Source organism: Apteryx rowi, unplaced genomic scaffold (assembly GCF_003343035.1).
Source record: "Apteryx rowi isolate R43461 unplaced genomic scaffold, aptRow1 scaffold_97, whole genome shotgun sequence".
In the NCBI taxonomy this organism is placed as follows: domain Eukaryota; kingdom Metazoa; phylum Chordata; class Aves; order Apterygiformes; family Apterygidae; genus Apteryx; species Apteryx rowi.
In genome coordinates, this window is record NW_020451282.1 from 615,457 (window position 1) to 637,595 (window position 22,139).

At 38.3% G+C, this 22,139-nt stretch overlaps 1 protein-coding gene across 1 annotated transcript in view; it reads left to right on the plus strand.

Annotated features, from left to right (window-relative positions):
- ABLIM2 (actin binding LIM protein family member 2) overlaps window positions 1-8,948 on the plus strand; it is a 121,402-nt gene extending 112,454 nt beyond the window's left edge. The window contains exon 22 of the mRNA XM_026054822.1: window positions 8,835-8,948. Within this exon, the coding sequence (XP_025910607.1) occupies window positions 8,835-8,948 (114 nt within the window). The remainder of the gene's footprint in view (window positions 1-8,834) is intronic.
- The last annotated feature ends 13,191 nt before the right edge of the window (window positions 8,949-22,139 follow it).

Here is a 22,139-nt window from a genome sequence, read left to right on the forward strand (position 1 = left end):
CCCTGGAGGTATTCAGAACTCAACTGGAGAAGATCCTGAGCAACCTCATCTAATTTTAAAATTGTCCCTGCTTTGATAAGCTCCATGGGTCTCTACTTTGCTTAGGCTGGTGTATTTCTTCTGTGAAGACACAGCCTTAATGCAATATAATTGCAAAATATGATTCTAAGATGCTTTTATTGCAGTAGCATTTGAAGAAATGCATATTTGAGTCCGTCTTGGAACATTTTATCAACATCATGATGTTATTATGAAAAGAGTTAAATATGCGTGTTTTGGAGCAAACGTGCCCTGTTTTGGACAACTTGCAATCATGAGTTCCCAGGGACTAAGACATCACCTTTGGATGGTATAAATTAGCACATTCTTTAACTATTATTTTCCCTGTGGTGTTCTACATGGTCTGTTCCTTTTCCAAAATAATCTAGGCTTACAGACACATTTGAAAATCTTGATGACCTGTTTTAGCACTTGAATACCTTTGATGATTTACATTTTGGGCTCCTAAAATGTACACTTGTTATCTTTATCTTATATCAGGTATTTGATGAGATGAGATTCCTGTTGTTCAGTCACAGCAATGTGAGTTGGTTCAGTGCTTACACACCTAAATTGATGGCATGTGCACAGCTGCATAAACTTTTTTTTCTCACTTAAAATTGCTTTTATCACAAAATATAAGATTTCTTACATGGTCATAGTTGGGTAGTTTTGAAAGCAAACATGGTTAGAATCTTCCATTTTGAAACCCTTCTAGTTTTTTTTTCAGCTGATTTTCTTATATTTAGTTGTTATTTAGTTTCTTTAGCCTTTCCCTTTTGAATATCAAAGAGTTAAAAAGGAAACATTATTCATTCACGCCTATCAAATACAGTTGAAAGTAACTTATTCCTCTTTTGTTTGAGCCTGTTGACTCTTTGTTTCAGAAGGATATACTGAAACAATTGCTCAGGAAAAAAATATTCTGGAATGTCAAGTAGCAAACCTTCATCTGCCACCTTTTTCTCTTATAAACAGAAATCAGAGATTTAAACATGGGTGCGGTCTTGTTTGAACAGAGTACTCACATTAATTCAAACATGGTTTTCCTCCTAACACTGCTTGTCTGGATCTGTTTTAAGGATGACATTTTTTCCATTAGTTTTTATTCAACAATCACCTTGGGTTCTAGCCATTTGGGCTGCAACCGTTTTAGGAATGGTTTCCAGTAATTTGGCCTGAATTCATAACAGCTCCAGCTAGGAGTTGTCATTCATACAAGGTATGTTCTGTGTCCCACCTTCTCTAGGGCTCAGATGGCGAAAATCAGGACAACACTGGCATGCTGTGTGTTTCGACACAGAGAAGTGCAGTTTGCAGTTTGGGGCTAAATTTGAGGCAGTTAAGGGCTCACTTCATAATGAAATTCATAACTTGGCATACGAAAGTGCCGTTCACTGACTCTAATGGAACTTCACACTGTTTAACTTGCAAAACATTTGTGTCATGTTCCTTATTCTAAGCATATGCTTGTGTTGTGATCAGTGTCGGATGTCTGTCTGTATCAATTTTCAAAGCCCTTATAAAAGGAGCCATTGTAAAATGCAAATATGCATTACAAATGACATGATATGTATGAAAGTTAATTCCTATCAGGGTGAAAACAATGTGGGAGTGAACAGGATTAGATGGGAGCATTCATATTATGGATACAGTAAAGCCCAAACTAAGGGAGACTGGAAAATCTGCTTTAAGAACAAGGTATTTTGTATTTAATGCAAATGTATGCAGAAAGTTTCATGTTGAATTCAGTGCACTTTTTTGGATCAGGCCCAAAGGCCATAGACATATCACCTGAAGCCAAGTCTCTGAGCCCAAGCTGTGAGTCCGGGACAAATATCCAAACAAGTGCTAGCACTAACATCCATTAACTCACAACAAACAACTCCATTAGATACTCCAATTTAATAGTCATCTACCTCTTTTAAGATAAAACGGCACTTACATGACCTACATTTTTGAAACTCAAGACCCTCTAGACATTTTCATAGTTCACTGTGGGTTCATATTTTCATTTTAGTGATACTTCATTACTTCAGATAAGATTGTAAGTACCCCACAGTAGTTTTGCTAAGTGGAATGCAGCTTCTCAGTGAAGTTGCGTGATATCTTTGAGATACTGAGCAAGATGCATCTATAGATCCAGTAGCCTTTACGTATGTTTGGGTTTACATCAACAGGGAGAAGGATTTCAGACTCCCTTCCTCGCTGCTTTTCCTGGGCGCTGTTTTGGGGCCCACATTAGCCTGTGGAAGCAGAGCAGAGAGGGTGATTTACACCTCCTGCCAGTGGGGCAAGCTGTAGATGAGCCACACATGCTGAGAGAGCAGGCTGTTCTCAGGGAAGGCTCGAGCCCACAACCCCCATAACCATCCAAGGTTGTGGCTGAATGCCATAGTCCAGCACACCCTCAACGGTAGCATCTACTCCCTTATCTTCCGATAAATGGAGTTTCCCTAGGTATCTTGTGATGCCTTTTAAGGTTCATTAGGTGGCAACTCATGACATTTCTTAAGTTTCCCTCCCCCATCACATAATTACTTAATAGTTTGAAATATTTATTGAGCATGAAGCTTAATTACTCTGAAGATGAGAATAACATTCAGTATTCCCATGAGAGCGTGGCACATGGCTAATTACAGTTTTATAATTAAGCATGCAGTGGGCTTAGAAAAAAAGCATCCAAGAAGCCTGCTGAGCCCCAGCAGTACAATAGAAAGCAAGAGTGCAAATCCTGTGGAAGTGAGACAAGGATTCAAAATTCAATAGATCAAAGAGAAAATTGTCCAGAAATTGCAAATGGGCACCCTRAAGTTATATTTGGGCTAAATTTGAGAGGCACATGAGAAGGGGATGGGAGGAGAGGAAAAAAACTGGAAAAGGGAGAAAGTTACTTTTATTTCAGATTTATTTGGTTGAGACATTTCTAACATTTTAAATCCTAACACAGGATGTGAGACTATAGCCCACCAGCAAAGCCTCTGCACTACCCTAAAGAGCTGCAATTTGGTTATTTACATGAATGCTTGCCTTTATATGGGTAAATCTTCCCCAGTAAATTCCAGTTTATTTTGAGTATTTTGTATTTTGAAGACTCAGGAAGAGATTCTGCAGCTCTTGCTTCCAGATTTTGTGACTCAGAGGTTGGAAGTGTTACAAAGATTTTGAATAAAAAATGATTTGAAATGAACAACTATTTAAAATTACAATCTGAAAAATAGAGTGCACTTCAGGGCTTCAGAACAAGTGTGACTAGCTGAAAGAATCAATAGGGAATCAAGCAAAGGTAATGCAAGGCTCAGCAGTCATTTAATCTGAACATAAGTTAACAAAAAGGTAAGGAGAAACAAACCTGAGATTTCAAATGACCACCAGGAATTAGGACCTTGACTTTTCTCATCTTATGCTCATCTCCTCCCGCCATCCACTGTGTAGGTTCATTGATTCAATATCGTGAGGAAGTATGATATTTTATGAATTTCCTGCATCAGCAGCTTTTCACTAGAGGTCTCCCATCCAATTACAGATACAGAATAAACATACTAAGCTTGTGCAGCATGACCTGGTCACAGCTTACTGCAGTATAGCTGTAAGTTAATTGCAATTTTCCCTTACAGTGACTTATTCACACTAATGTCATGTTCCTAAGTATTAGTTTTGAAGATTTCTGAATTTCATTAAAAGCACGATTATTCTCAGGGAAAACAAATCTCCTTGAATTAAATAAACAATATAACTCTAGTTAGAGAGGTTAGTGACCTTTTAGCAGGCCACAGAAGAATTGAGACAAGCCTCATTCATTTACAGAAAAAAAATCACTTTTTTTCTGAGTTAACACTGTGTGGCAAGTATTTGAATGTGCAATTAATTACTTTTCTTCTGAGAGACTCTACAATGAGCACATATCTGTACCACTCATTTAATGACTGTGTTTCCTAGAACATGACGATTTTGCTTTGTAGTAGTTGCACTGCAATAGAGAGATTTAGCTCAGCCCTTAGTCCTATATATCTGTCCTGTATCCTATATATGAAACATTTGTGTTTTAATTCTTCCATTGTGCGTATGTGGGTGTTTTAGGAAAGCTAATTACATTATTACAGCAAGGTGTGGTGACTCTTTTTATACAGCACTGTACCATATTTTAGATAACATTCAAGTGAGGAATTACGGCAGCAGCATTCAGTTCCCCAGCCAACACATACCTAACTCAGAAAGCTTTCTGTGCATCGGTGCCTTTGTACCTAGTGTTTCTTTTGTAGCTGGTTCTAGCAGATTTATTCCTCCCTTTTCAGCCACCTTATTTTGGTCCTCTGAACCTCTCCTCAGTGTTTAATGTGCCTAGCTTTGCCATTGATGCAGAGCAGAGAAATAGATGGAATTTAAGCTGTCTGAATATGGCCAAATTGTCACAAAGGGAGTTAAGAATTGCTTACTAGCACATTGTAAACACCCAGACTTCCTATGTAAACAAGGCCAACACTAATAAAAAAAAGGAATGAATGTTACTTTTGCTAATAAGTCAGGCCATTCATTTAATGGCACAATGATACAGTATTAACATAGCTGGATATTTTAAGCTGCATTCCACTGATCCAATCCTTAAAAAAAAAACAAAACAAAAAAAACTTGGCCTTGTAAAGTAAAGCTTTATGCATACATCTTCTGTCATACCTCAGAATGAATATTCTGCCCTGTTCCATACACATGATTTTCAATCTCCCTTCTTTTGTTTGACTAATGAGATAAAGTAACATTTCTGCATGAGAGCATTTCAGCTAAGACTAATTAATATTCAAATAGCTTAGAAGAAAGATTAATCAATCTTAGATTTCATAGTAGTCTATTTTCTCTGCTTTCATTTGGGAAGACCCCTAGGTCTTAAAGCTGTAAGGTTTAAGAAAGTCCAGCAATAATACAGGCAAAAATTAACATCAGACATACAAAGAAAAGTATGAACATAAACTTCCCACACTGGCCTATTCCCATGGTGTTTAGACCCTTCAAATGTTTGTAGACATTTACCATATTTTCCCTTAGTCATCAGTTGGCCACGCTCATACATACTTAGGCCTTTTAGTCTTTCCTCATAAATCAAACTGTGCAGCCCATGATTACTTTTGTTACTTCTAGCTGAAGTTTTGCCAGTTTGATGACATCTGTCTGGGATCAAGGCTTATTCCAGAATTTGCGGACAGAATTGTAATTGTTGCTACTTCTAGAATCAGTCCCAAAGCTAGGAGCCCATGCTCCTTGGAGAAAGGGCTTGGCATTCCCAGAATGGTGAAGGTTTCAGAGACCTAGGGAATATAGTGGAAATTATGCTGCATTGGGCACAGGCCGGTGTCCTCAGAGAGGGTTCAAACCAAAGGGGAGGTGTTTCTTTCTTCTAGAATTAATGCTGAGTATGGGGACTGTGCTGATGCAGTAAGAAACTTTGCTAATATCGCAGTCTGGTGGCTCAGTGCTTGAGACTGTTTAGGGGCAGTATGTGGAGGAGAATTAAAAGCAAGGAAACTGCCTAAACTGGTGAAATGGGAGGTGGACATAAGTGAGCTCATACTTTGCCCATCTCAACCTCTGCTACTTCCTAGCATCTCTGGAGTGGAAACGCAGCTCTGAAGTGCTTTGGACCGGGCTGCCCCAGCTGGGAACAACTGTGAGGAAAAAAAAAAAAGTTGATGCTGATATAAAATATAACTTTAGTAGAATTAGAAAATTAATGCATGCAAGGAGTGGAGGTGATATCATATCTGGATATTAACAGAGGAACAGACAGCATATCTAATTCATATTGGCTTGGATAGATGTGGACTGAAAGCTCCTTAGGCTTGAGGGCAGAGGAAAATGATAAATGGCAAAATACTGCCTTGGAGAGGAAAGGGGGAGTTACAGAGTTTGTGCTAAGATTGGTGGCAAGCTTCTTTGGGAGGTGAGATATAGAAAGCATTCAGCACCCTGCAGAAAAGGCCTCAGAGCCTGACCTACTGCTTGCTGGGAATCTCTCCATTGACTTGAAATAAAAATCAAAATAGTTCTGATGTGACCACATCAATTTACAGAAAGACATTTTGTAGTATACACCAAGAAAAAATGGTGACAATATTCCTTTTAAAGTTTTAGATTTCCTGTAGTTTTGGTTGAATGGCAAAGTGGATTTACCCGCATGGTATAGGCTTTCTGATTTTGAGTTTGAACTACAGAATTTGCCACTGCTTTCTCATGAGCAAGGCAGCATCTCAAGTCTTATCTACAACCTAAAAAGCAAGGTAAAACAAAATATGATACACTTTGCTCATTTGGGCTTCTTTTTCAATCCTGCAGCTTGCAGACATGTTCCTTGCTTTGATAAATTGCTGAAGTTAAGCTTGCTAGAATTTGTCCCCTAGATTATCAGAAAAAAGATGGAAAAAAAATATCAGTACAGAGAGAAGTTAGTTTTTCTTTCCAAACTCAGTAGAATTAAATGCTGTCAGTAAAAGATTGTTTTTAAAATACATTGTCAGATGTTGCTCATTTCCATGCGAAACAGGAGCTCCTTTGCCAAATATGCATGGGGTATTTGTTCCATGTTATGCATAGTGCTTATGTCGGGTTGCTATCATTGGTCAAATAAAAAATGAAGGCCGAGTTCCAAACTCTTAGTCACTGTTGATCTGAATCTGTGGAATCAAGGGGGAAAAAAGGCTGTCTTTTTTAAAGAAACCACAAGGACCAATAATAGACCATTCCATGTAATTAAATGTAGTGATTTCTTATAGACAGTTTCATTAATTTTCCATATATAATTTACATTGCAAAGATAAACTCATTAATAAATGGAAAGTAAAATTTTGCTTTCAAATTTGTCAAATTTGTAAGGCAGGGCCAATAAGGATATATCAGTCCTAGCCAATTAAGCCATTATGGGATTATCATGATGCATTAGCATGCTCCTGACAAAGTTTTGGCCCATGGCAGCAGGTGCTCTTCCAGACGATGCCGAGGCCTAATTCAAGTGATGGACAACCTCAGCCCATTTTAATGACCAGCACAAACGCAGTCTAAAGGACCCACTGATTCCCCTTCCTCTGTCGAGCGGCCATATCATCAGGCTGCACGTTAGACCTTGCCTCTGTGGTCCCAGAAATGCTGTGTTCCTCTGTCCACCCAGCACGCACCTCTGACGTTCAGCACTTGCATTATTCACAGTTGTAAGAATGATATTGCCTTAAATCCCCTCCAGGCCAGCTTGTTGGCATGTTTCTGGAGAGTGAGAGATGTAGATTAGGTGTATTTCTGCGCCGCGAGGACACTGAACCCGGGTTTCTCACCTCCAGGGAAGCCCTGCAGCCACGGGGCAGTTAGACAAAAGGAACATCCCCTCCATGAAAAGGAGGCCGATGTGTAGCTTGTGCTGAGTCCCGTTCTGCTGCGTGAGGCACGTCCGAGTGTGCCCTCAGCTTGGCAGCTAGCGGGGACCTCATTTCTGGATCCGAAATCTGCTTCGGCAGGCGCCAAGGTGCTCGGGCTGGGGCTGCCCAGGAGGAGAAGCGTGCCTGGGGGACTGCAAGGCAAAAGCCCGGTTGGGGTGGAGAGGGCTGGACTGCAGGTTTGGCCTAAGCTTCTAGCATGTGGGTTTGACCATACATCTTCACAGGGTAAAGCCGCTTTTGTTTTATCTTTGATATTTCTGCCACATACTACACCAAGCAGTGTAGGCTGTTTGGTAATGCTGAGGACTGGAATACACTACATTAGGCTCTGGTCTAACTGTATGAGGCTGAAGAGGTATTTAAGACAGCATTTCCGCAAAACTGGGCTCTGATTCTGAACACTCTTGCATATAGCAGCTCGACCGACCAACCTATGGAGGTGCTCAGCCCTTGCGCTGCCAGTAACTGCAGCGGCAGTCTTTGTGGAGAAGGAGGGGCCGTGTTTAAAACCTGCAGTCCGTAATTCCTCTTGTTCCACTGAATCCGTCCCTTTTAGATGGTGAATGCTTAACACACAGAATGTAACTGATATACTTCTAAAATGCTTGAAAAAGAGCCCACAATTATCAGAAGAATTGTATATGATGTTCATTTATAATTCACACATTTATTTTTTGCAGCTGTTTTTGAATATACGAGTAATTGCGAGGCAAAGATTATATACCTTCCTTATCTTCCCTCTTCCCAACTCTTTATGTTGGTATTCTCACCTTTTTCTCTACATCTCAATTTTTTATATTGAATCATATGAAAACATCAAATAGAAGCAAGGTTCTTGTCATTTCAAACAAGCTTTATCCAACCTGGAATTCTGCTATGAGCCTATCCCCATGGATAAGCATGTTTTGGAGTTAGGAATTTAGCAGTGTGCTCTCTCCTTTGTTACAAGGCTACTATTAGTGAATCAGTGTGGTGCCTACCACTCTCATTAAAGATCAAGGCAAAACAAATCCAACTCTGAAATTACATTGTTATCAATCTCTTTAAAGTCCTGGAATAGCTTAAATTTGTCTCAGTGTGCTCTGCCATCAAGCCCCGTGTATAAATGCATCTCTTCCCCAAAGACTACAGCTTCTCCTCAGCTGGAACTTTATTGAAAAGATTTATTTTTTTCAGAAGTGAGCGACTGCTATCAATAATTTCATTTCCCAGCTGCTCTGTGTTCATTTGATTTTGTGTATTGGCTTTTCCAGAGCCAATATGGGAATTTAAATGCAAATCCTAATGCATTATTTTGTACTGTATTTAAGACTTAGGAAGAGGAGAAATATTCCTATGCATGGAAGAGCTTAATGATATCTTTGTATTTTCATTTTCAAGAGGCATTTGTCCCCTGAAGAGTTCCAGGAAGTCTTCAAAATGAGCATTGAGGAATTTGATCGTCTGGCACTTTGGAAGCGGAATGACCTGAAGAAAAAGGCCCTGCTTTTCTAGCCCCTCCCAGATAAAATATGTGCTTAATCAAAACAAAAAATAGTCTTGCCAGAACTATCACATGCACTTGCTGTTGAACCATTTTCCAGCTTCATTGTGTTATTATGTGTCGGGGGAAACAAAGGACAGATTAGATGGCAACGCACTGGAATACAGAGAATTTGCTAATCTTGCATGACCAGCTGGTTTTGTCAGTAACTCCTGGTCCTACCCAGTTTACAACATGCAGAAATCTAGCTTTAAATTTATTGTTGCTTGCAGTTATTGCTTGATAAAACAGGAAATTTCGAAAGGAAGAGCAAAAGGTGTAGCTGTGACAAAGGAAATTCATCTAACATTTTGTTTCATTAAGTTTTACAACAGAGATGCAATTTTTACAAAATCAAGCATGTAACGAATATAAAATTCTCCAAAGAGGGATCACATGCTGTTAAAAATGTGGTAAAAGCCAAAGAAAAGCATGTCAGCAAGCAATTACTGCAACTGTTTTAAGTGTGGTACTTTTTAAGAATGAAAGCTGTGGAAGCACCTTAAATCTAGTTCATGTACTTTAGACACAAGCTACTCTCTTGAAGGTCGTGTTTGTCTAAATGGTAACTAGCTATCTTTAATTACAACACAAGAGTTTTTATTTTATTAAAAATATATTATGACATAAAACACTTATAATAACTAAAATATATAGAAACCTACTTAAAAATTTAGTCCCATTCATCAGGAAAACTAAAGCCTTATTGAAAACTGGTTTAAGAGTGTATGGTGCCAGTAAACTGTGTTTTCCTGGTATTTTGGGATGTTTGGAGAATTTTTTTTTTACATTTCATGCTGATAAAAATACCATGTAATCTTAATTATATGTAGATAGATATATCTATCTATAAAATAATTATTTTCATTAATATATGTTCTGAATAAAGGCATTCTTACTTTCTCCACTTTCTGGCTTTACATGCTAAGCCATGAGAACTATGATGGCAATTGGTAGGTGTGGAAATGGAACAGTTCAGCATAAAATGTAACAAAAAAGCTTGATGTGCTCTATCAATAATATATCAAATTATAATCTAACTATTATGAATTGCTCATGCATTAATATTTGCATGTTTCTGCAAAAATCGATCTTCAAAAAAAGAAACTATGTGATACCAGTGCAGTACCTTGAAACGTTACGTTAAACAACAAGCAAAGCTAATAAAATCTAGCATTTGATATGAGCGTTAGACCTTAATATCTCTTCCAGCTGAAAGACTGTATTAAATTTAATAATTTCATATGGTAAGAAGTATTGTTGCTGACAAAGAATGTTTTAAAGTGAGTTGCTAGTTTTGTGCGATACTAAAAGAGCATTACAGAAAAGTACATTTTTCAGCCATGTGTCAGTATTCTGCATTTTTACTGCCTTGAATGTTTGTACTCACTTCCTACTTCACTATGTCTTTTTGCATTTCCGTAAGGTAACTGGTTAATATATGCACTACTACACACTGGTTCAACTGACCCAGCATTGGAAATATCATAGCATTGAACATGCCTTCTTCCAACTAACTTTCAAAATCCATGCTGTTGGAAATAAGTATTTTCTCATGGCGTAAATGTTTTGTCTGATGATACAAATGTTTAAAAAATTCATTAAAACGAAGACGTAACTCAATGACTCGGCTAATGTGTGTATAATTTTTAGATTGTACTGCTGCTCTGGATAGGTTCTCCCTGTAATATTAATATGTAATTTGCATTAGATTTGCCCAGTGAGGAGAAAGGATACTTCTTATTGTTTAATGTACATCTGAATTTTGAGTACTGCAAAGTTGGTTATAATTTAAACAATACCTCTAGCAAATGCACACCTCACCAACCAAAAGCTGCTTCATTGGTGGTGTTCAGTGTACACCATCATTAGCCAATCTTGACTGAGAGCTCCTGATCACCAGTAGGCAGCATCTGCAATGCTCTTCAGCCTTGGTATAGATTGTTATGTTTTACCTATATGTGAAAATTAGCTGCTCACTGAAACTGGCCAGTCCAAAATGTGATCGGCAAGGTCCACTGATACCATGAAAATCCAAATCTAGGGGAGCAAGTGGTTGGAGAATGATGATGAATATGTTTGTCTGACATTGATGAAGACCACAGTTCTCACCTACACCTTCTTGGGACATCAAATTGGTTACAAGTATTTTCTCAATGAGAAATAAATTGCAGGTGGATTGAAGAAATCCATATACAGGTGCAGATCAGATTCGGCATAGATCTTCATAAATGGTTTGAAAATTGCTTAACCACAGCAGCCATTGTACTGATGTAGGATTTAGCCTATGCTGCAAGGAAACTGCGCATTAATAAGCAATGTGGGTGATCAACAGCTCTACATTCCTATATCATATTCCACAGTTGTATGGCAGATGACAAGTGAGGACAGTTAGAGCATGTGAGCTCTGTTTTATATATGTATGCTGTTTTGAGCCAGTTAGTTAGGATGTCAACAGTTCAAGTGTCTGCTGAAGGCTATTGCCTCACCTGAGCTAAATCAGATGTAGCTCCTGTTTTACATATCCCCTATGTAAACCTTTTAGCTCATGAACATCAGTTCTCATGACAATGTACAACTGCACCTAGGAATGGTACCCCATCATCTATCTGTATTTGCCTACAAATTAATTCTTCATTCTGGGCTCCCCTTTATGGTCAGCAAAGAGAAAAAAGCACTTTCACCACATCCTAATGTTCAAAATGAGTTGTACACATTGCACAAATGCACATTGCACAATTGCATATTTCTGTCCATTGAATATAAAGAAAGCCTACCTGACTGCAGATGTCTACATGGCAAACTACCTAATCTTAGATGAAATAAAGGCCATGCCTCCTGTCTAAGGGGTCGAATACCAATCCCACAACCATTGTCAATTCCTAGAGCATGTTTCCAAATGACTTTCAAGGCATCAGGCTGGTTCTCTGAATTGCACAGATCTAATGAAAGGCCTTAACACAGTAATTTTTTGTCTTCACTGCACTATTCACCAAGCAAGCACATATTAGATGCCAAACATGCAAAGATGTTTTATAAAACAGTTTATCAACTTAGGTTCCTACTACCAGCCAAACCAAAAAGGAATTTTGGCTTCCATACACAAAACCTTTGCTGCCCTGAGACAAACAAGTACTCTTGTGTATCCTGCTTATTTTGTTCTCTTGAAAGCTTGAAATGGTCTGTAGATGTCTGTTCTGTGCAAAGGTGGCATAACTCAGTAAGCTGTTCTGTTTTTCAGATGATACATGTCAATGTATCACTCTATATTTAAAGCATCTACTGTCACATGGTGTACAGACCTTTCCAGCATAACTGAATTCTCATTTACAACATGATATTGTATGCTAGATTTGGTACCAGCCAGACAGTGTAAAAGGGCCATAAAGTGAGCAATGTTGTAATTTGCTTCACTACTAAGTCTTCTGCACATCACCTAACCTCTGTAAACCAGACATAGCATAACAAAGACTACAACAGTTCTGTTTCTAAAATTTATTGTATTTTCCCCACTTTAAAATACAAATTGTAATTTTAGTCATTTAGTCTACTTTCAGTAACCTAGAGCATCTCATTAAATGTGAATAGACTTACACATGCGTAATCAATGTTCTGGTTTATTTCTAGAGTCCATATGCTAATTTTAAATAGCATTATGAAATGGAAGATGCATTTCGGAGTAATTACATAACTCTTTGCCAAAATTTTCCATCTAGTAGTGTGGTCCAGCATTGGCAGTTACAAACTGAGAGTCTCAACACACATCAGCCATTTTTTAGATAATGGTCTTTACAGTTAATAAGATACTGTTCCATAGTGGTGTTTTCGAGGAAATGCTGTCTTTCAGCATTTTTTTAAGTATGGGTATGGCTATGCAGCTTATAAGTATCAATGTAATTCATCAAGGAACCAATTTTGATCTGTATTCAAGAAGCAAGGGAATTCTGTCAGAGATTTCATTTTCATACTTGGCTCTGATTTGTGTATCTCAGCTGTTCAGGACAACCCTGATGTATGACTTAATTCTCACCTCATGTATTTTAAAGAAGGCATGTCTCAAACACAACAATGAAAAAGCGAACTGATTTCATCATCATAGTCTTTGAGACAAAGGAACACATGGATTTTTGTGGTTGACTTACTAATGCTGAGCCTCTCTGGCCAACAAGTCCAGATAGGAAACCAGGCATGCCAAATTACCATTATAGCTGTCTGAGAAGGCTGGACATTTTCTCTCTGACCTTCTGGTATTTCTTTTCCTTGTGGTTCAGTGGAGAACTCTGAAGGCTGTAATTGCAGAAACAAGAAAATACATAGTTTTGAGAAGCTACCTGGAATCTAATAATCCTTTGAGACAAAGATTGTTTTACATGATCCAAAACCATACAGCTCAGGCCGAGAGAGACACCTTGTCTTATATGCGTCATTTTGATGAGGAACCACCTATTTAAACTTTCCCAAGCATGTTCAAGCCAGGTCATTAATTTTATTAGCCTTTTCACAGATCTGCAGGAAAATGATGTTCTGCCATTTGCAAATGAGCTAGATCAGATCCCAAACACTGCTGTCTGTAGGGCAGACGGGCTCCCGAGTGTCATCGTAGTCTCCTGACTCTTTGACATGTGTGTGAGGAAAGGGGTCATATTCCTTTAAGCTTCCTAAGATCCAAATTGGCCCTTCAGCAGTGTGATTACTGGATAACTCAGAGGCATGGCTACAGTTTTGCAGATATCTTGAATATCTGCAAAAGAGAAAAGACTGGTTTTAAGATTGTAATGATAGACTGCAACCCTCTTGTACATGTAAAATTATACTGGAGCCTTGCGTTTCTTTTTCAGGTCCAGGCCACCTCTGATGCATGGCCAAATCCTCATATGCTCACTAGAGGTGCCAGCTCAGGTTTGTGAATTTTAGTTTCCTTCTCATTTTTCTTATTCTGTGAAAAGCCATGTTAGAAATGGTGACATCCAATAAAAATGCGTGCCTTTGAAACTTTAGGGCTCAATAGTTTACTTCACTGGTAATAAAGTTGTCAGCACACACACCAGATTGAAGTTAGTTTGTTGGGTTCTTTCAGCTGGGTATTATTTCCTCTTCGTATCAGCCGCATCTCTGATTAAAGCTAACAGAAGTAAACAGTTTTATGTGTTATTTCTAAGTGCTCTTACTTTGATCATTTAGCACCTTTTCTTCCTACCCCTCAGTGTCTGACATCTTGAATATTATGCATGTAGGTATTTGTGAGTAGGTAGTTTCCATTTTTTAAATGATTGAACAATTATATGCAGCATTCAAGCCATTTGGCGCAGGCCAACAGTCCTTCTGTTCCAGCCTGGCCAGCATCAGCAGCTCCAGGATGCATATAAATGTATTCCAGGCTTTAAGTAGCAGGCTTACTGTCTCAGCTAAGAAAAATTTACCATTTATTATAAGAAATCTGGGTATCCTTTCTGAATATTGTTAAATTTGTGTCCTCAATGATTTGCTCTGGCATGGGGTTTTGCAATACAATCCCATGTTGTACCCAACATTACATACCCTTTTTTACTCAACTACTTTTTAACATAGTCATTGATACATTAATGGTATGATTCAAAAGTTCCTGATCTATTTTCTCGGCTTGCTGTGGTGAACTCATTTATTACATCCTCTTACTCATCTCTCTGCTAACAATCACAGTCTTCTCAATTTTTTTTGAGAGGAAAATCTTTTTGTGCCCTTGATCATTCTTCTGTGACCTCCTCTCACTCTTCTTTGAGGTTTGTTGTACCTTGTATTCAGGAGGTGGTGACCCACAATAAAGGCATTGCAATACTTGCCTTATATTCACCGTGCCATGTCAAACGTTCTAACATCATCTTTATCAGGGGAAGAAGAAAGGTAGGAATGGTTTTAATTTTTTTGCTACACATATACTTTATGCCAAGGCCCTTCTTGATCTATTCTCAATATTGCAAGCTTCTTTCCTGAGGGGACATGCTTCTAAACTAATGCATTGTAAGAGTCATTTTAACTTTTCCCACTACTCTCCACACCTTTTCATTTATTGATAATTAAATAGGTAGCATGATAGCAAATTAAACAACCCAAGTTGTCAATGGTCTGTCTGAATTTCCTTATAGTTCTCTAGCCCAGAATAATTTAGTTTGGGAATCACTTAAATAATCTTGATGTCACTTGACGATTCCACTAATCAGCCCTTAAAAAAAAAAAAAATCCCAGATAAAGCATATGGGAACTCGTACAGACAGTCCAGGCACCCCAGGTTTAGCTAATTTATACTGGAGACTTTTCAGCTCATAGCTAGATTTTGATAGATGGCAATACATGCAGGACTTTATGAGAGGCACTCCATAAGACATAAACAGCATGAAATTGTTCAAATCATAATATTTTTTGGTATTATATGTTATCATTGGCAGGAAGACTGTGCTGCCATAGGGTATTGTGGGGGGCTGAATTTCAGGGCAGAGAGTTCCTTCCAGGCTCTATAAATGTTCTCTGAAAGTGTTCTATACAAATATGAACATCTGATTATGTGTTTTCACATTTACTTTACATTTTCAACTCTGAAATATGTGCACAGTATGTAAATTAGCATGTTTCGGGCCTTCTGCAGTTCACGAGGTGACTAAAATGATTATTTCTACTCTGAAATTAGAAGTATTTATGAAAGTTCTTTTGAATGTGATCCTGGTTACTACAAAAATTATGGCAAGACATCTACTCATTTCAGTAAGAAATGAACAGGCCTACTACTTGTAAAACAAACCTTATAAAGATACTTACCCTACATCATGTTTATCAGGCCTTCATTTCCAAACACTTTCCAAAAGGCAAGCATTAAAGTAGAAGTGTCTGTCCATTAATAAATCTTTTTCTTTCAAAATCCTTAAAATTCATTAATTGGAAGAATTGGAAAGGTTTTTGGAGCAGAAAAATAGAAATAGTGTGTCTTTGTTACTTCAGAAAGTATAATTAAATGCAAAATTGGCCAAACTTTCTTGAAGGAATAAGAAAGTACAAGTAAAAGTGAAAAAGAGACAGCTTGACTCAGAATGAGTTAAATAAAGAGTAAATCAGGTATAAATAAGGAGTAACTTTAGTAGTTGCTTACATAAATTTCAGTAGGCAAGACTGCTAAGTACAGATATCACAAAGCAACACAGATTATAATGCTCAGTGGGTTTATCTGAATAACTGAGAATTTGAACAGAATTACACAGATGTTGTTTTGACAGATGAAAAGCTTAACAACTGGCTGTTCCCGATCTTGATGATAAAAGAAAACAAAGGTATCAAGTTGTGTATGTTGTTGATCAGTGGGGGGAAAAAAGAGGTAGGGAAGGGCTGAAATTCCATTTTTGGCTCAATCCTGCTAGAGTTGTAAGAAAGCAGAGTCAAGGAGATTACAGGAAACCTTGTCCTGGTGTATTCACCCTTAAACTAAAACTAAAAATAAAAATAATGAGCTTAGGATTTTAAAAGCATTTTTTAAGTTTGCGCTGTGCAAAGGTAGAGCTACCTTTCCATGCTGCTAGGAGTTTAATGTGCAAATAATAAAAGGATGTTAGCATAGCATTTTGGAAATGTCAAATGCTAAATGCTAAACCCACTGAAATCAGTGGAGGTTTTCTCTGAACAGGACCTCAACGGTCAGGTTGTATAGAGCTTGCTGTAAAGCTGAACTCAGAAGGAGGAGGGATAGTGTGCTTGTGTTTAGCTCAAACAGAGGACTATCGATGGGCAAGTAAACGTTTTTAGCTACACATTAAGGTTCTGTAAAGTATACATCACCTTTTTGTACCCATTCCTTCATTCACCCTGCTTCACAATTGACAGTGGAATGAAGAATCTAATTTAAGATTTTTACATCCCTGCAGAAGGAGAATAGGTGCAAACTGTCTCATTACATAGGATAAGTTATATTGGTGCATAGAATAAGGAGAGGCACAGGCATAATTTAAAAGCTACATAATCGCTATTCTTGAAGTTTATATGGTGCACATTTTTCTTTAATTCGCTTTCTGCAGAAATGTGAATGCCATTTCCATAATAGCAACTTTTACCTGTATAAGAAATACTTGTGGGGCACAGATATAGTAAGCACTAAGTGAGGTTCCTGAAACAAATTTTAAAAGTATATGTAAAATCAAAAATTATATTTCTGTTATCATTGCCATAGGTATTGTTATTCTGTGCTGAAATTGTACATATACACATGAATAGCTTGCAAACTCATTTGATGGAGTAGATACAGTGGGACACACCATGTATCATTACAAGTTTAATTAATGAGGTGCTGTCAGTCCACATCTCAAGGATCTCTCCTCTATGCTGAGTACAATCCTATCTTGATGCATATTACAGTTTTATGTGATTGTAAGACTTTTCTGACATTTCTGAATAGAGCTTAATGTACTTCTGAGTCTCTTGTATTCAGTGACTCCACAAGAGATGCGTGAGTTTTTGTTTGGGAACACAAGTTGTTTTGTGTGTGTGTGTGTGTGTGTGTGTGTGTGTGAACTAAGTCAGCTCAAAGCTGGATCAAAAAGTCAAACTAGACTTTTTCTGGTGCAGCATCATTAACAAAGAGGATCTGTGCAGACAAAAATATACCCACAGTTACAGCTGTCCAGCAACACTGCACAGTTGAGCTCCATTCAGTTGCAGTAAGCACTTCTGCAGATAGTGCATACCAGGAGTCCAGAGCTGTGTTGGCTCGGCCCCTAACTTGAACAAAAAATAATAAAATGTCTTAGTTGTTCAAATGAATAGCTAAAACTTTAAGCAGATTTGTTCATTCAGACAAGAAGTTTGGGGTTTTTTTGGTTTTTTGGTTTTTTGCAAAGCTGATTTTATAGAATGGCTGCATATTTGATAGAATTAAAAAAGATTCCCTGGCTTTCAAACACTTTGATGCTTATTCTTCACAGAGGGGGGAATGCCTGAACAAATGTGCTATTAGTAGCTGTTGTTTGAAAAATGAAAGTATCAAAACTTGGTTTGTGGCCATGAGAGATTCAAAATTCATTTGAACTCCACTAAGCATGAGCTATACTTTTTTTCAGTGAGGCAGTACAAGCCACAAATAGAGATTACAAAATTTACCTGCATCAGCTTTATGTAATTGTACTCAGAAGAGCAAACCTGGAAAGTATGTGGGACCCAGGAAAAAAACTCTTTGAAGAGATTTACTACTTTTTAAAAAAAAATTCAGAAAGATGCAGAATATTTTAGTATTACATAAACACACAGTCTGCAATAACTGCATCATAGTACAAGATAAAAAAACACTTTATCAAGAGCTTTCTTCTGTGGTTAAAAGACACTTATTCCTACTTTGTAAATGTCTCAAGTGTCTGAGACAGCCACAGAAGCATATTTTTCTTAAAGTAAATCACAGTTTCAAGGTAACAGAAATGGATTTTGTCAAAAAAAACAGAACATGCTTTCTGCTTTTTTCCCTTCGGAGCATGTACCTTCAGTGAAACCCTGCCATCACTACGGTTTATTGCAGAGAGCGGGAATTAATGTAATTTCACTCCAGCTTTTGACAGTCCAGATTGCACAGTATTTTCTCCCGCTTTTCAGTCTTCCCTGAGACCAGCGGTTCCTGAGAGGCAAGGCATGATGATATGACCAGGAGGCGTGCGGGTTGGTCCGGGGGGAAAGAAAGACGAGGAGGCAGGTTTGGGCCTTGGGAAGCGGAGAAAGGGGGACGAGGAGGCAGCTGCCACTGCCCTGAATGTCTTCTAAATGGGGCTGGCTCTGTGCTGTACGTGAAGCCCAGCTGTGCCAGTTGCAGGGTTTTTCTATTTCTGCTCAAAACAAACCCCCCCCCCCAAAAAAAAGCAGCAGACTGCCTGTTGACAGGCTTTCTGGTACCCAGACCACAAGAACATGCAGCCTCTTTCTCACAACTGTGATTTCACTTTAAGACACTTTCAAAAAAAAAAAAAAGATATTCCTGTTGCGACTTCTTGAAAGGTCTTACTGAAAAGTTTGAAACAGACTTTCAGGGGACACCGATCATCAGTTACGTCATCCAATGGCTTTTCTTAAACTTGTTTTCTCGCTAGGATGTTGCTGAGGTTTTAGGGCCTCTTAAACTGGTAAGTTGTCTGACTCTGGACTCAGTCCAAGACAGATTTAAAATGGAATTGCGTGTGTCTTTGAGAACTGATCCATACTTTAAAATGCTTAAAGTACTGTTTTCCTGCCTTTTTACATTGTTAAAGAGAGCCAAATCCAAATTGCTTGGAGTTTCTTACAAGACATAAATCTCAACAAACAGTTGGAGATTCTTTTCTCAGGCCTGCATTTCTCAGATTTCGTCCGATGTTGGTTTTCCAAGGGAAAAAAAACCTTAAAATATGCATAATAGCTCTCCTAATCACATCCTAAAGATAATAAATATGGCCTGTCATTTTTATATTTTTTTCCTTCAACACACTAGGGACTATCTGATGGTTAAGGTCCTGATCCTGTAAACAACTGTGCTTAGATACCTTACTTCTGGGAGTAGCCTGATTATTTTTTTTGCTCTAATTATTTTCTTTTTTGTGATAACAGTGCTAAGAAGATTACAGGAAGACAAAGGCATCCCTGTGACTAAGCATGATCAAGGCATGCCTGAGGCCTGTGAAGACTATTTCTACAGCAATGAAGTTACCCTCACTGTCGTGGAAATTTATTGTGAATTATTGAGAACAAAGACAGCATTTGGAAGTCCATCACATGGATGTTTGTTTCAGGGTTTTGTAGCTTAAAGCTAGAAGACACTTTTTTCAAATATGGAGGACGTATGTTTCAAATATGGAGATTTATACAAACTTAGCATCTACTGCTTTGTGTTGAAGATGATTAGTTTAACAAGTTTATTGGGTGCAATGTATGACGTACAGTGACTGTGAACCACAGATTTCCTGTTAATGAAGTGACTTCAGTTTCCATGAAAGAAATTCCCTACTAATCAAATTATTTTCTTTGGTCATGTTGTGTTCCAGGTGAGTTATATGCTGTTTCTTTTAATTCTATAAAATCAGTTTTGTATTTAAATCATGCCATTAAAGACTCATGGGAAAGAAATTCACTGAATCATCAAGGTCTATTTTGCAGCTGATGTAGCTTATAGCATGCATATAGCTAAAATCAGAATTAAAAAAAAAGAAAAGAAAAGAAAAAGAAAACGTGCCTTGGGTAATAAAGCATTTTGGTAATACATTTAAAACATTGTATTTGTGGAAATTGAGAATTTGAATATGAAAAAATTTCTTTTGAGCCTTTCAGCTTCAGGCAGAGTTTGTGTCCCAGAGGAACTGTTCATGCTTTGCCATGTTTGTCTCTGTGACAGATGTCCCCTTCTTTAGTCTGCATGGAGTTATCACCAGAAGACTACAAATCTGACCAATCTCTGCAACAGCCTGGGACAAACACCTCGTTACCTCCCGGTCTCTTCTGGCATAGGGCATAAAGTGCTTGTTTTCCTGCCTTTCTTGGGATTATTATTTCTCATTTGTATTGTAGCAGAGTTTATGCATCTCTGACTCTATTCTGGAAGAGCTACAGAAATTATCTTTAGAAGTTTTTGTTTTGTTTTGTTTTGTTTTGTTTTGTTTTGTTTTGAAAGACCTCAGACACAAATTAGTAATGAAATCTCACAGTTGCTTCCACCCCAAAATATTTCTTTGCTTCCTAACATAACATATATCTTCAAAAAATGCCTTTGGGGGAAATACTCAGCAATGTTAACAGAACCAGGCATCCTGCTCACACAAGGCTCATCTAGGAACACAAGGTCCATCATTTTCCAAACAGGCTACACAACTTCCTAGGGTAGGCAGAGGCTATATGTTGAAATGTTACTAGAGTTAATGCAATATGTGCATTAAATCTTATCAAGCCATGGACAGTAAAACCAACATGCTCTAGAAGTTTTTGTTGCAACCATGCAAATAATGGTACTCGGTGCGGATTATGCAGCATGTGCCAGAGCAGCTGAGAGCTGTTCTGACTCCAGCAAACTGTTTTGGGTGGTTCTCTCTAGCTATCATGTTTCACAGGCCCTGATCCTAATCAAGCAGCTCTGAAATGGCAATAGCTGAAAGCAATAGGACTGTGGAGAAGAGGAGCCGTGGTTTAATTTTTCAAGGCCCAGCAAGCCTTTTAATACTGCCAGGAGGATCACTACTTCCAACTACTCCGACCTTCCCATTCCTGCCAGCTCCCAACAAGCATCATGAAAAAGGGCAGGTAGGAGCAGGCCGCTGCTGTCAGGAGAGCTCATCCGGGCTGCAGCTCCTTCCCTGCCCATACCCAAAGGCAGACAAGAAAGAAAGCAGTTGGAAGTGAGTTTTAGGTGGAATAAGTTGTCCATACAAGGCTGGGCTGTGAATTCAGCACTCCTGCTCTGGGCTGCAGAGATTTTGTGTATACCATAGCTGGCTGTGCAGTGTAAATGCTGAAAAAAACAGAATTTTCTCCTTGTTGAACCTCCACTTTGGGTGCCAGCCTATTAGAGTGAATGAGGGTGATAAAACAGGAAAGAAGACCATATTTAACTAGGCCAGATCAAACCAAACTTTATTCACCAAAATTAAAGACTCTTAATGCACACATGAAATTGGATGCTCTAAGATGCACAATGCCACAAGCTACAGGCTTGTACAGACTGATGAACTTGCATTTAATATGCTCCATAAATACTTCTTACAGGTGAACATTTGTGTATCAAACTGTTATAGTCAAAATAAAATAAAAGGTACTCTAATACCCAGCTGAACTACAGATGCAGAAATATTGTTGCCTTGATTGATGTTCTTTCCTTTAGTAACATTCTCCTGCGACCTCAGTTTTCCAAGTTCTTTACTGGAAAGCGAAGAAAATAAATATGTGAACCTGGCAAAGCTGGAACACGTTTAGCCACCTTGTCCGCATGCAAGTTTGCACTGGTTCAACCTGCAAGCTTGTTAAGAACGGAGGCCTGCTTTAAGCTCTCCGCAGGCACTTTTAATCGATATAAACTTTAATCAGTGTAAACAGCCTGGCCTTGCGCTCTCGATATAAATCTGGGGGGCACGGGGCTAGAATATGAAAGAACGCAGTTTTAAAACAGTGCGGAGTCTGTGCGTGACTTCACGCGTCCCCTGCACGGGGATGCT